The 12,912-nt window shown below is 47.6% G+C and overlaps 1 protein-coding gene across 1 annotated transcript in view; it reads left to right on the top strand.

Moving 5' to 3' along the window:
* GUCY2D (guanylate cyclase 2D, retinal) overlaps window positions 1-12,357 on the top strand; it is a 345,795-nt gene extending 333,438 nt beyond the window's left edge. Inside the window, exons 17-18 of the mRNA XM_078668830.1 lie at window positions 947-1,032; window positions 12,224-12,357. Of these exons, the coding sequence (XP_078524956.1) occupies window positions 947-1,032; window positions 12,224-12,323 (186 nt within the window). The 3' untranslated portion in view covers window positions 12,324-12,357. The remainder of the gene's footprint in view (window positions 1-946; window positions 1,033-12,223) is intronic.
* Window positions 12,358-12,912: the final 555 nt, after the last annotated feature.

Consider the following 12,912-nt stretch of genomic DNA (forward strand, 5'->3'; position numbering starts at 1 on the left):
GGCCAAAGGAGCCTGGAACCTCCTAGAAGCAGTACATGAGTGCTGTACAAGGAAACCTTGCTACAGAGCTGCACAGGCACGCTTTGTGTGCTTTTAAGTGTCCCTTCATATAGAGGAGTGTGTCCGGGAGTGTGGTTAGCTCCAGCGCTTTCGAGCACAGTAACAGGTAGGGGAACAATTAACTGGGGTCCAGCAACCCCTTGAGCAAAGTGATGCGCAACAGTGCAAAGAGATAAAGGTAGGCAAAGGTATATAAGACTTGGAACAGCCTCTCCATCCGCCTACGACAGACCCAGGACCTGCTGACCTTCAGGAGGCTTCTCAAGACCTGGCTGTTCGAGCAGTAGCAGCCCCCCCCCCCCCCCCCCCCCCCAGTGCCTTGAGACCCTCACGGGTGAGTAGTGCGCTTTACAAATGGATTGATTGATTGATAAATTGTTGTGTAAGGGATGAGCAGTGGGATGTGCAGCTCAGCATATCCGGGCAGCTAAAGCTCGAAGGGGGGTGGACAGAGGGCCAATGTATAGGTGTATATTTTCTGATCTACTAAAGAATTCAGTAGCAGGTGCTGTAACAGATCTAGCTTGTCAGAATGGATGACTGGACGACAACTGACAGGTAGAGGGCTGTCTTTTGCCTGAAGGGGGGGAGCATGATAGACATGGAGTTAGCTGCAGTGAATGCATAGTTCAGCAGAGAGAGTACCTGCTTCGTGATGAGAATTATTGGGAGTCAGAGGTGTAGATTTAGCAGATGTAGTGTGATTGCTGATCATCCAATAAAAAAGCAGAAACTTTCCTACTGAAGAACCTAGGTTTTTTTTCCATGAGCAAAACCTATGAATCCTCACCTGAAATGGTTTCTGTTATTTCAATATTGGATTCCCACTCAGCTTTGCCAAGGCATCCTAATAATCATGTATGTCTTGCTGATTTTGTTTATCTAGGGCAAAGGCATGGAAGACACCTACTGGCTTGTTGGAAAAGTTGGGTATGACAAGCCAATTCCGGTTCCTCCAGATCTTACTCCTGGGTAAGTGTTCTACAAATGGCATAACACCCCCAGTTTGTGTGATGTGAGGTTCTGACAAGCTCTTCTATGAAACTCCCATGGTTGACCTGTATATAAGGCACTCGTTGTGTAGCACAGACTCCAATTTCTGATTTCCCTGAGTGTAAAAATCTCATTGGTACTCATCACCATATAATAACACTTGCTCTTATTATGAAGCACCTGCATGAGAAGTATTGACAAAGCATGGCCAGCATGCCAACCACACCCTCAAGGTTCATTTCAAAAACATCTTTTATGAAATACTGATCAGTCATTTTCTTGTCTGTGTAATGCTGTCAAGCTTAGTTCCGCCTCTCTAGATATTGTCCGGGTTACAATGTGCTCCTGGATATCAGGAAAGTGTATTTTATGTTACTTCCAAGCGAGTTCTTGAGCTTAAGACTAGCTGTGTGGCAAGATGTTGGTATTAAACTAAAATGAAGTGAAATGTAAGGACCAATCTCTGTATCATTCATTCTTCTTATCAAGGACACATGCTTGATTCACAGCAGAGTAGTAATGGGAAATCCATGGTGAAATTTGCAAATGTAGGGTTGGTGTCCTCAGAGGCCCTACATAGGCCATTCATCGAGAAGCCATTAATAGTTACACTGGGTTGGCTTGGGCATTCCTCCCCCCAGTGTAAGGAGTCCAGTTATTGTTCGCATAACTCGGTAGCCTCAAGTCAAGTTACCTTTCCAGATCCCCCACACACTGCTTGAAATTTTGCTATAAAGTCCAAAGGTGGATTTTCCGTCAAAAGATTCAGCTATTTTTGTGTGATAACCTCCTCCATCTCCGAGGAGAACCATGTGAGCTGAGGGTTTTTCTGCCTTGTCTTGGCATAAAGATCGACACAATTGCACCTGCCAAAGTCTAAATCAGATCATTATTTGGGACAAAACTCATTCTTTTTTTCTCTTTCCTTCTAGGAAACTTTTTGTTAACTGTTTGTTTACTATTTTAGGATTCTTGCATGTCTGCACCTCAGACAATTGAAGATTTTCTTCCCAGAAAAAATATGGGTTTTCAGAGAAAACACTCTGTGAGACACACTTTATGTTAGAGACTTTGCTAGAAATATCTGTATGAAATTGCAAAGTTGGCTACATTTGTACCTTCAGGAAGTTGCACTTGTACCTAATTCTGTCCCTGGTATTCTTATGTGAAGAACCAGGAGTTACAAAAGTAGATCTCTGCTTCAGCTTGCGGGAACCAAGTAGAGAATGGAAATGGGGCTTGAAGCCAGAATAAGTGGAGGTAAAGAAGAGCTTCTTGTAGGATGTTCGCACTTGGAGACAAGATGTTGGTTTTCTTAATAATAGAGTGGCGGATAAAGAAGGAATATTACAGGATGCCATTGTAACGTGGGCTGAAATTTTGGGCGAGATTAAAACTGTGGAACCACATCCAACAGAAATGTGAAGACCTAGACAATTAGGAAGAAGGGACATGTGTACCAGAGGCTTAAAGAAACAAAGGCCTCAGATATCACTGGGCCCGCCACTGTTACCTACAGTTTTAGGAGGGAGCAAAGAACTCTCACATCACAACAGAAAGGACTAAAAGCCCTGCCTACAAAGGATATCTGCCTCGCAAACCCACTTTGAGAAATGTATCACCCTAAATCCCAGCATCACGGCGTAAAAATCAAAGGAATAGGCTGATTCATAGAAAGGGAGAAACAATAATATCTTAAACCTCCATAAAGACTTTTCTCCACTACCAGATGATGCAAGTGCTTGGGGGATGCTTGACACCAATCACTCCGCCAGTCTTTAATGGTATGGCGTGATCCTTCAAAATAATATAAGAACACCTCTAAGTGAGCTCTATTGCTGGTCCTATCACAGTGCTGGACCTGAGGCCCCAGCCCATGTTGAGGGGCTGGCAACATCCTGTTGTGTGATAGTTTACTTCTGTTCATTATTCTTTTCTTTTAGAATATTTAGCATTGGTTTGAGATGGTTGCTGTTTCATTTTGACAGGTGCCTGCATGAATGGTCACAATATCTGGACACTGGCTTAGGTAGGGCTAGACAAGTTACATCTCTGCATTCAAGGAACTTTGTGTTGAGTGTGAGGGAAATTAGCAGTGCGATACCAGAATATTGTTAGAATATCGTCGTATTTCCCAAATATTGTGTTTAAAAATATCACCACATTAGAGTTAATATAGAAAATCTTCTCTCAATGGGACGATATGTATGTAAACAATATTTAGGATACAATATTTATGTCAGTTGATATTCTGATATATAGCATGTTTAACTTCCCTGCAACGAGGTCATAATGCATAAATTCTTAAAATTAGAAAAAGCATATATTGCCCTCCTTCAAGAAACCCACCTGAGAAAACGAGAATCGGGGAGGTTCAAATTATATTTCTATAACACTAATCAATCAACAACATTTGTAGAGCGCACTACATACCCGTGAGGGTCTCAAGGCGCTGGGGGGGGGGGCGCTACTGATCGGAGAGCGTGGTCTTGAGTAGCCTCCTGAAGGTCAGCAGGTCTTGGGTCTGTGGTAGGTTCAGTGGGAGGGTGTTCCAGGTCTTGCCGGCGAGGTGGGAGAAGGACCTCCTGCCGGTAGTTTTCCTTCGGTAGCGTGGGATGGTGGCGAGTGCGAGGTCAGCGGAGTGGAGCTGTCGGTTGGGGGTGTAGAAGGAAAGTCGTTTGTTGAGGCAGGTTGGACCGGTCTTGTGGAGTGCCTTGTGTGCGTGGATGAGGAGCTTGAAGGATATCCTCTTGTTGATGGGTAGCCAGTGCAGGTAACTCAGGTGGGGGGTGATGTGGCTGTGTCATGGTACGTCGAGGATCAGTCGTGCCGAGGTGTTTTGGATGCGTTACAGTCGTTTGATGAGCTTGGTCAAGGCTCCTGCGTAGCACGGCCGGACTGGCCATAGCGGGCACCGGGCAATCCCCCGGAGCGCCGCACGGGTGGGGGCCGGTTTTGGGCCCCTGGGGGCCGTTTTTGTTACAGGGCCGTTTTTGCAGCATAATCGGCCCTGTACCAAAATCGGCCGAAAACCGGCCCCTGCAAAGCACTCGGCAGCACCTCCAGCCCCCAGTGGGGAGGGGGGGGCTGCCAAGCACTTTTCCAGGGCCGGTTGTGGTTCCCAGTCTGGCCCTGCTGCATAGAGGGCGTTTCCGTAGTCGAGTCTGCTACTGACGAGGGCATGGGTGACTGTCCTTCTTGTTTCTGTCGGGATCCACCTGTAGATTTTGCGGAGCATGCGGAGGGTGTTGAAACAGGAGGAGGAGATGGCGTTGACTTGCTTGGTCATGGAGAGCGTTGAGTCGAGGATAATTCCTAGGTTGCGCGCGTGGTCCGTGGGTGTTGGCGCTGCCTCCAGTGCCGTGGGCCACCAGGAGTCATCCCAGGCTGAGGGGTTGGAGCCAAGGATGAGGACTTCCGTTTGGTCTGTGTTCAGCTTCAGTCGGCTGGTCTTCATCCAGTCGGCGACGGCCTTCATTCCTTTGTGGAGGTTGGCTTTGGCGGTGATGGGTCCTTGGTGAGGGAGAGGATCTGTTGACTGTCGGCGGCATAGGAGATTATGTTGAGGTCGTGCTGTGGGGCGACGTGTCATGTAACACTAAGGGGGATATTCTCAAGAACGTGTGTTAACCATCGCAAATTTAGCTTAATGCAACTCTTCACATCGCAGTCTATCGCGGTAAATTAACTCTGTGTTAACGTGGTATTCCCAAGCCGGTGGCACCATGCGATAGTCCCTTGAGAACTCGTCAAATGAAACAAACGCAAAGCCGAAAAACTGCGAAACACCAATGCCAGAAAAGGTGCGATGAGGCCAATCGCGATACACAAATCAGTGATAACCAGTGATAGGCCTGCAATTCCCACGCATCATGCGGGAAAATGCACCATAAGAGCAGCGTCAAAAAATTGGTGAGATGACAATGTACAAGCACAACCCCACATCTGTGACGTAGAACAAATGACCATTGTCCCGCACCAAATAGGCATCTCCTCACAGTCACAACACACATTGATTTGCAGTCTGCATGTAAACTGCGCCAATGCCGAAACATGCATGTAACACACTGTGAAACCGCATCTCCCCTTCACATCGCAGAGGGACAAGCCACCCCTCCTGCACACAGACGTGTCATGACCATGATCAATCAATTATGAAAGCATGGACGAATGGAGGGGGCAGTGACTCACACTTATGTACATGTTGCCCATGTTGTGGGACTTGAGTCACAGGGGGCATCCCTGCATCATGGAGGTACATATCTGACCCTAAAAGGAGCCTTGTTGTCACCTGTAGGCCCCAAAAGGCATCAAAAATGGAGTGATCTGGGACACATGTGAAATGCCAAAGAGTGGAATTCCCTACTAACTGTGACACACTGCACTGGCACTTCCAATACGTGACACCACAAACAGCCTCTCCACACAGAGGTGACACACCCACCATTCACGAACACATCATGAAAATGTTAGCCTCACATGTCACACACACCTGCCTGAGTGATGTGCCTGTACATATGAGTGACATGCCCTCTGGGAATGTGCTTTTGGAATGCATTTATTTGCACATGCTGTGCCTGTGGTCATTTTGTACTGTCACATGATTGCTAAGGACTGTCACAATGTGACATTAATATGAGAAGAAATTGTCAATGATGATGTCCCTATGGGCTATTCCTACTGCCGCTGCAGTGGGGTGTGGCCCACCTGCCTTATCTTTATCATCCTTGTCCGGTTCATCTTGCACCTGTATCCATGGGGCATTGCTGCGTACACATATGTTGTGCAACACACATCATGCAACAATCATCTTGCACATGATGCCTGGGCTGTACAGGAGCCTTCCACCTGTGCCGTCCAGGCACCTGAAACGTGACTTCAACACGCCAAATGTGCGTTCCACGATGCTCCTGGTGCGTTTGTGGGCCGCATTGTACTGCCTCTGGGCCTTTGTGTTCGGTGCTCAGAGGGGTGTCATCATCCAAACGCAGAGTGCATATCCTTGGTCACCTGTGACAGTGCAGAGAGACATGAGTCAATAGTTCATTCTGCATGATGTGTTGGCAGGCTCACTGGTACATTGGTGTGTGATATATGTGACTTAGGGATTCCTGTATGACATGTACTGCTTGTTGCAAATGAGAGGCATCAATGTGTATTATGTAGCCTCAGTGCTGCTCGTCCCTCCTCCCGCCCCTCGAGACTATTCACTAGTGTGCGCAGCTCGGTTGCATCCCCACGGCACACCATTGTCATGCCTGTCTGCGCATGTCCACAAGCCTGACAATGACACTGTAATGTTGTGCGCTGAAGGTGGGCGGCCACGTGTGTGTAGACCTATGGTAAGGACAGGGCGGACACAGATGTAGAGTACATGCCTGGCTGAACTTGCCACGAGGCGGAGGGTAGACCTTTGGCCCATGCTGTGAAAATACCGACCACAGAACAGTTGGCATGTCTGATCCTGGACCCCGAGCGGGCTTGCGCTCCTTCATTAACCCCTTCGGCAGAGCCCGCACTCCAGGGTCATGCTACATTGCAACATTGTATATTGCGTGAACAGGTGGCACCGACACCACACCAGAGACACACGCATTTGCAACTTTCTTGGCAAGGCCTAAACTCAACCACGCCCAGAGCCACATGTTGAAGGGCCACACCCCTATGCCGTACTGCTGTATGCCGGTCCACTCCCCTATCCTAAAGGAGGGTCCGACACAGCTGCCTGTCCCAGGTCTATCCCACTGCCTGAGGTGACAAGGTTGCACCCCCTGTAAACAGCACAATGTATTGTGGTATGGCCCGGGCCCTCATGCATACATAATGACCGCATGGACACACTTAGATCAATTGTGGAACTGGCTACGGGCACGTGCGCCCTGCACCTTTTATTGCCAGGGTCACACGTCCAGTGATGCCTGTGCTGGATGGGTGTTGGGTAGTGTAAGCCAACCCTCAGGGGTTTATTGGTGCTGGCAACAACTAAAACAGTAATCAGACAATCAGAAGTTCAAAGTACAAACAGCAGGAGTCCATGACTTGAACTGCACAGAGTTAGTGGCCCCAGATGCACTGCGGCAGGCACAGGCACACCCGCAAGGGACGGTGACTTGCGATGCACTGAGATAGGGTCTCGCGAGCTGAGCGGGTGCTTATTGATGTCCAAGGGGAATGTCGTGGAGTGTTACGGGGACAGTGAAAGGTGTCCATCCAGGGGATGATGCTGAGGGAAGAAGCAACCACAAACAGGCAATATGGAGGAGTTGAATGCTACAGTCTAGTTGTTCCCACCATGTCAGAATCCGCTACATGATGATGATGACAACACCCGGGCCATAGACTCAGATGCCACCAAAGTTCAATCAGAGAGTGTCCCTGACTCCCGTGGCACAGAGTCAGTGGCACCAGAGCTGGAAGGGGATGCAGTCTGCTGTGAGGCCTGTACAATTATATCAAGTCGGCCATAAATAAACCAATACTCAGTTCCAAATATGTGACCTACAGGACCGCAGTGTGTGCCGGAGGCAGCGGTCAATGTGGAGCAACCGCTGTGCAGCCAGCTCCTCTTGGATCTTTAACACACGGCGTTGAAATGGCATGTGGAGAAGATTCCTGGTTGACGGAGGTGGAGGCACCAGTGCTGAGCGGGTGTGCACACTGCAACGATGCCGTGTCCTGCCTGGGATGGACTGGATTGGATTTGTCTGAGGCCTGCTGGACCAGTGTGTAGGCCTAAGGCAGAAGTCCCAAAGGGCCCACAGACACGTGTGATCAGAATGCTATGCACAGAGTTTGTGGCACTACATCAAAGGGAGTATAGGGATTTAAACTATGCCATGAATATGTACTCTGCCATTGTGGAATCAAGACTCAGTTCCAAATGTGTAACCTACTTGTCCGCTGTGCATGCCGGTGGAGTGTGTCAAAGAGGAAGGAGGACTGCGAGCCTTGCTCGCTGAGGCCGTAATGGTCTGAGGAGGCTGCCAAGATTGCGGGCCTCCGGCTTGGAGCTAGCACAGTGAGGCCTGGATGTGCAGGGGCGGGCGAAACTGGTTCGGGGAGCAGCGGCCCGGGCTGCAGCAGGCGCACAGGATCTCAGGCACTGCCTCACACGGCGTCCGCCTCATGGCTGGGTGAGAGGCGCCGCCCTGGCAGACACGTTGGCCATTCTGGAAGAGAACCACGCCCAGCATTACGTGCTTTTTATTCACACTCCTACACTAGCCTGGTGTACACCGGGTAAGCCCACTCCGCACATGCTTACAGGGGGGACGTATCAAGCTACATTTCCGTGATCTTTCCCACTGGCTGGGTGACACGATTGCGTCCACTGTCCACAACACTACCAACATCAGCATCATATATCGACATGGATATGTCTGTGGTCTGCATACTGCAGTCTGTCCAGCAAATCCACGCCACACTTGGCAATGTGTGCATTCTCATTAATGGGTCACTTGCCTCCTTTGCACATGCCTGGTTGCCACCTGCCTCCACATTCCGCTGGTGTGTGGCTGATGTGCCATGACAGTGGCTCATGTACATGCCTAGCACAGGTAGCCACAGTAAATTGTGCTGTTGTGTATGGTGGGTGCAAAAGACACACAATTGATAGACAGAATGTAGAACAAATCAAAACATTCACCCCAGTCAAGAGATCTGGGTTAAATCCATCAGTCTGGTGGGCGGGCATGTTGTTTGGCATGTTGTATGTGGGTTTGTAACGTGTGCATTGCCAGAGTTGTGAGTTGCATGATTTAGGATTGGAGGTGTGTGGTGTTTTAATTTGGTACTCACCAACAAGCAGTGCATTTCCGTAGGTGCCATCATGGAAGCGCCGGTTGAGGATGGACTGCCTGAAGATGTATGAATCATGCACACTGCCTGGGTAGTTGGCGACGATGTTGGTGAAGAGTCCCCGGTGGTCCACTATTGCCTGCACATTGATGGAATGCTTGGGCTTTCTGTTGCGGTAATTGTGTGCAGTGTTGGCAGGGGGCACAAATAGGACATGTGTGCAGTCAATTGCCCCCAACATGTGCGGGAATCCAGCTATGGCATAGAAGCCTTGCTTGGTCTCCAGCTGTCCCTGCGCAGTGTGGGGGAAGTATAGATATTGGGGTACCAAGCTGATGATGACATCCAGGGCAGGTTTGAGGAACTTGGATAGGGCTGGCTGTGAGACTCCTCCAACTTTGGAATGTCATAGAGGCCTACAGGTGCAGCACAGCCAGCAGCTTTGTATGCGGAGGGATGTTGGTTGTCCGCTGTGTTGGTACCGTCAGCCTGTGGGCAATGATGGTCAGGATGCGGAGGATTGTTGTCCTTTTGAGCCTGTAGTGGGCAATGACATACTCTGGTGTTAAGTCTGTGAGGCTGGTGCATTTCCTGAAGGTCTGCTTTCTTTGTCTGCGCTGCCTCTGTGTTGTACCAGGGGAGGCAGGGGAGTCCAGGGGGTAGCGGTCCTGGGGGGGGGTGGTGGTGGGTGTTGTGGCCCTGTTGGGGCCCCGAGCTGCATTATGAGTAGCTCCATGGCATCTGTTGTTCTTCAGGTGTGACTCTGTGCTGGGCTCCCTTTATGCTGCAGGTTGTCGTCCGGCTTTGCACCAGGTCAGAACAGGTGTTAATTTCCTGTTGCTAACGCGCCTTATCGCCTGTTTTTTGATCTTATCGCCGATCTGGCTAGTCATTGAGAATGTTGCGAAGTGGTGTTGTTGTGGCTTTTTGCACTGGAACGCCTACTCTGCATCTCATTAGCGTTAGTTGCCGGTGTCATCTGTGGCGATGTTTTTGCGGCTGCTATAGCAGGTAAACTGGTAATATGGGCTGTTAGCACTGGCTTGTGAATGGGGCAATAAATGTAACACCAATTTGGCTGTGATAAAGTGTCCTTGAGAATATGCCCCTAAATTGCATGCCTTAGTTGGAAACATTGCCTTAAGTGGCCATGTGTTCCTGAATTCTTTTGAGTGTTTGGTGTTGGTGTGTATGATTGATAAAGAAGGGGGGACACCCTGGTGAAGGGACGGGTTGATAGGGATCCAGTAACAGCAGTAGCCATTATGAATCAAACCAGGGACAGAATTTCTTCTTCTTAGAACTCCCTCCCGGTGTCCTCAGGTAGGCCTGTCACATAACTCAAGCTTGTTCTGAAGGTCTATATGAAAGTCTTGTTTAACAGACTTTAAAGGTTGTTGCTGACATTCATCAACTTGTGCAAAATGTCAGTAGGAACAAAAATCAAGTTGGTTTTGCTGGGGGTAAATATGGAAAAGCCTTTGACATGTTGAGTTTGATCTTCGTGCTAAATACTATGGGAATGTTTAGACTCAGTACACGATTCATTGATAAATGTAACAGCAGGTTATCAAGAAGCAAAAGTAAGTGCCTCAGTTTGCAGAATTTGTTCCCTCCCATTTGATATAACAACAGCTACCAGGAATGGATGTCCAATGTCACCACTTCTGAGCCTCTTGCTGTAAATATCTAGCTGCTCTGCTGGGTTGGGGATTCCCATTAAGAGATTGAAAGCATAACATCTCAATGGGGTTGATACATGCCATCTATGGACAATCGGATTATTGTTATCCCTTTTGTTGGGAGGATTATAGACTGGCGTCCATTACAAAATTAAATGGGATGCTGCCCATGAACCCCAAAAGGAGGGATGATCTCATTGCTAGTGATGGTAGTATTCGACATTGCTGATAAATTGGTTATATGTCATCCAGATTACAAAATCATTTTCAAGCCCATTCGATTCCCATTGACACAAAACTCTTAATGACCTCTGGAAAGAAAGGCTGAAGATCCTATGGCAGGTTAAACTCCCAGCAACATTATTGTAGTGTCAAAGCTGAGGTTAGACTTAGGCTTGGTGAATATGCATTATAGTGCAGAGCTGCTCAGTTGTACACTGTGGTAGAGTAGTCTCTCAGGAGTCCTTTAAATAGTGGGCATATTTGGGCCGCACCATAGCTCAGACGACATTATAGTATATAATATAGCTGCCTAGGAAGAATAGATCCCAAAATGTATATTATACCCATATTACCAATACCTTGCTTGATGTCTGTGATTCAGTGGCATTGGAAATATGACTGAGAACTTTTCCATTCCACCCTGACCCTGACATAATTTAATCCAGAGTTCTTCCCAGCTAGGAATGAAGTGGAGAGGAGGGGGCTGCTTTATTGTATTATGCCTGTTCCAGGGCTTGAAATGAGGTTTACCTGCTAGTGAAAGGTTCCAGTATCAGCAGGTGGAATATTGGGTTTAGAAATAACTTATGAGTTTGAGAGACACTTGAAGATCTTCCGCCACATCTTCTGTGTGTGATGCAAAATGCAGCTAATACATTCACCTTTATATGAATTTCATTTTGGTGTTACAGACTGTATTTTTTTACTGTTTGTGTTTCTGTATCCCTGTAACAAGCATAACCCTAACACTACTTGAGGGGAAGTCATGAGTTTGGCCTATGGTACCAATGGGTGAGTCACTGATAATTTCAAGGAGTCTTTGATTTGTTTCTGGTGCCCTCCTCCATCAAGTCACACCTAACCTATGTAGACCCTCACCCTCAGGCTGCCAGAGTATTTCTTACTCTAGTAGAAAAACAAATGATCTCTTGTAAGGTTTTTTTTCACAAGGATACGTTGTTGCCACTTCCTTATGACTCTCCCATCTATGCATGTGACATTGTTCAGTTCCATCAAACTCAGGCCTCTGTGGGGCAGAGAAATGACCGGGAAATGAGGTGTGTTGCATGGACCTCTCTTGATATACTGTAATGACTTCTTTTCCAGGACCTTGTGGTGCCTTGTCACGATTACTCTCTCACAATCTAAGATGTAGGTGTGTGTGAATTTCTGGGAGAAAACAAATTCATAAAATGTGCAAGGTTTGTAAGGAAAAACGTATCCACCCAAAAAAAACATTGAAGGTAAGTAACTTGCATATCATAATCTGGTATTACATATTCAATTATGTAAGTTCTCCTAATTGTTGATACTGTCTTACAATGGTGCCTTTTGATGCAAGCATGGAGTTATCCATTAAGTAATTGTCGCTGTTGTGAGATGCAATGCGACACTGGTGCCTCTGAGATAGGAAGAAGTGTTGGTTTAGGCTCTTTCTTTGATTCAATGGTTTAATTCCTGTTTTTCAGAGCCAGCAACCATGGGATAAGTTTAGCGGATATCCCCGAGGTGCGCCGTAGGAAGCTGGAGCAGGAGCGCAACATCGTCCAGAAGCAGAAGATGAAGTGAGCGCTGAGGACAAGATGGCATTGGCCATTTCTGTGAGGAGGCAAGTGCTGTTTATTTCTAAAGCAGATATCTCTGGCTAGACTTTGAGGTTCCACTTGACCTCATGTTCACATTCCAAGTTTCTTCTGGGATGAATTTGTATGGTTAATCTTAGATGAGGAATAGTGTCCCATAGAAACATGAAAACTCTTACTGAAGCTAAGTATGACCGGGCTTTATAATCTCCCTGCTACCCTGTCTGCCATTGACACCAAACACCCTACATGGTGCATAGTTGTGCCCCTGCTTTGCCATGGGTTTTGCCCCACAAGTCTTTCCTCAATCTCTTTTTTGGAAGTCATGGTTAGTCTATCAGCTCTTAAAGTTTAGGATCCAGCCTTTGTCACCGATTGTTTCACTGTGTGCATCATTACAACGGTTCCCCACTTCCTTTGCCAATTTCTGATTTTGTGTAAGGCAAGTAGACTGATCAGCAATGTTATCGGCCTGAAGTAAGTTTACACTTTTATTGATTGCTTTATCTTTGCTTTTCTCTCATAGTGTGGTTTAACGCTGTGGAAGGAATGAGCAGCATCATATATGAGGTGAC

The sequence above is a fragment of the Lissotriton helveticus genome, chromosome 12 (genome assembly GCF_964261635.1).
Source record: "Lissotriton helveticus chromosome 12, aLisHel1.1, whole genome shotgun sequence".
Taxonomy (NCBI): Eukaryota; Metazoa; Chordata; class Amphibia; order Caudata; family Salamandridae; genus Lissotriton; species Lissotriton helveticus.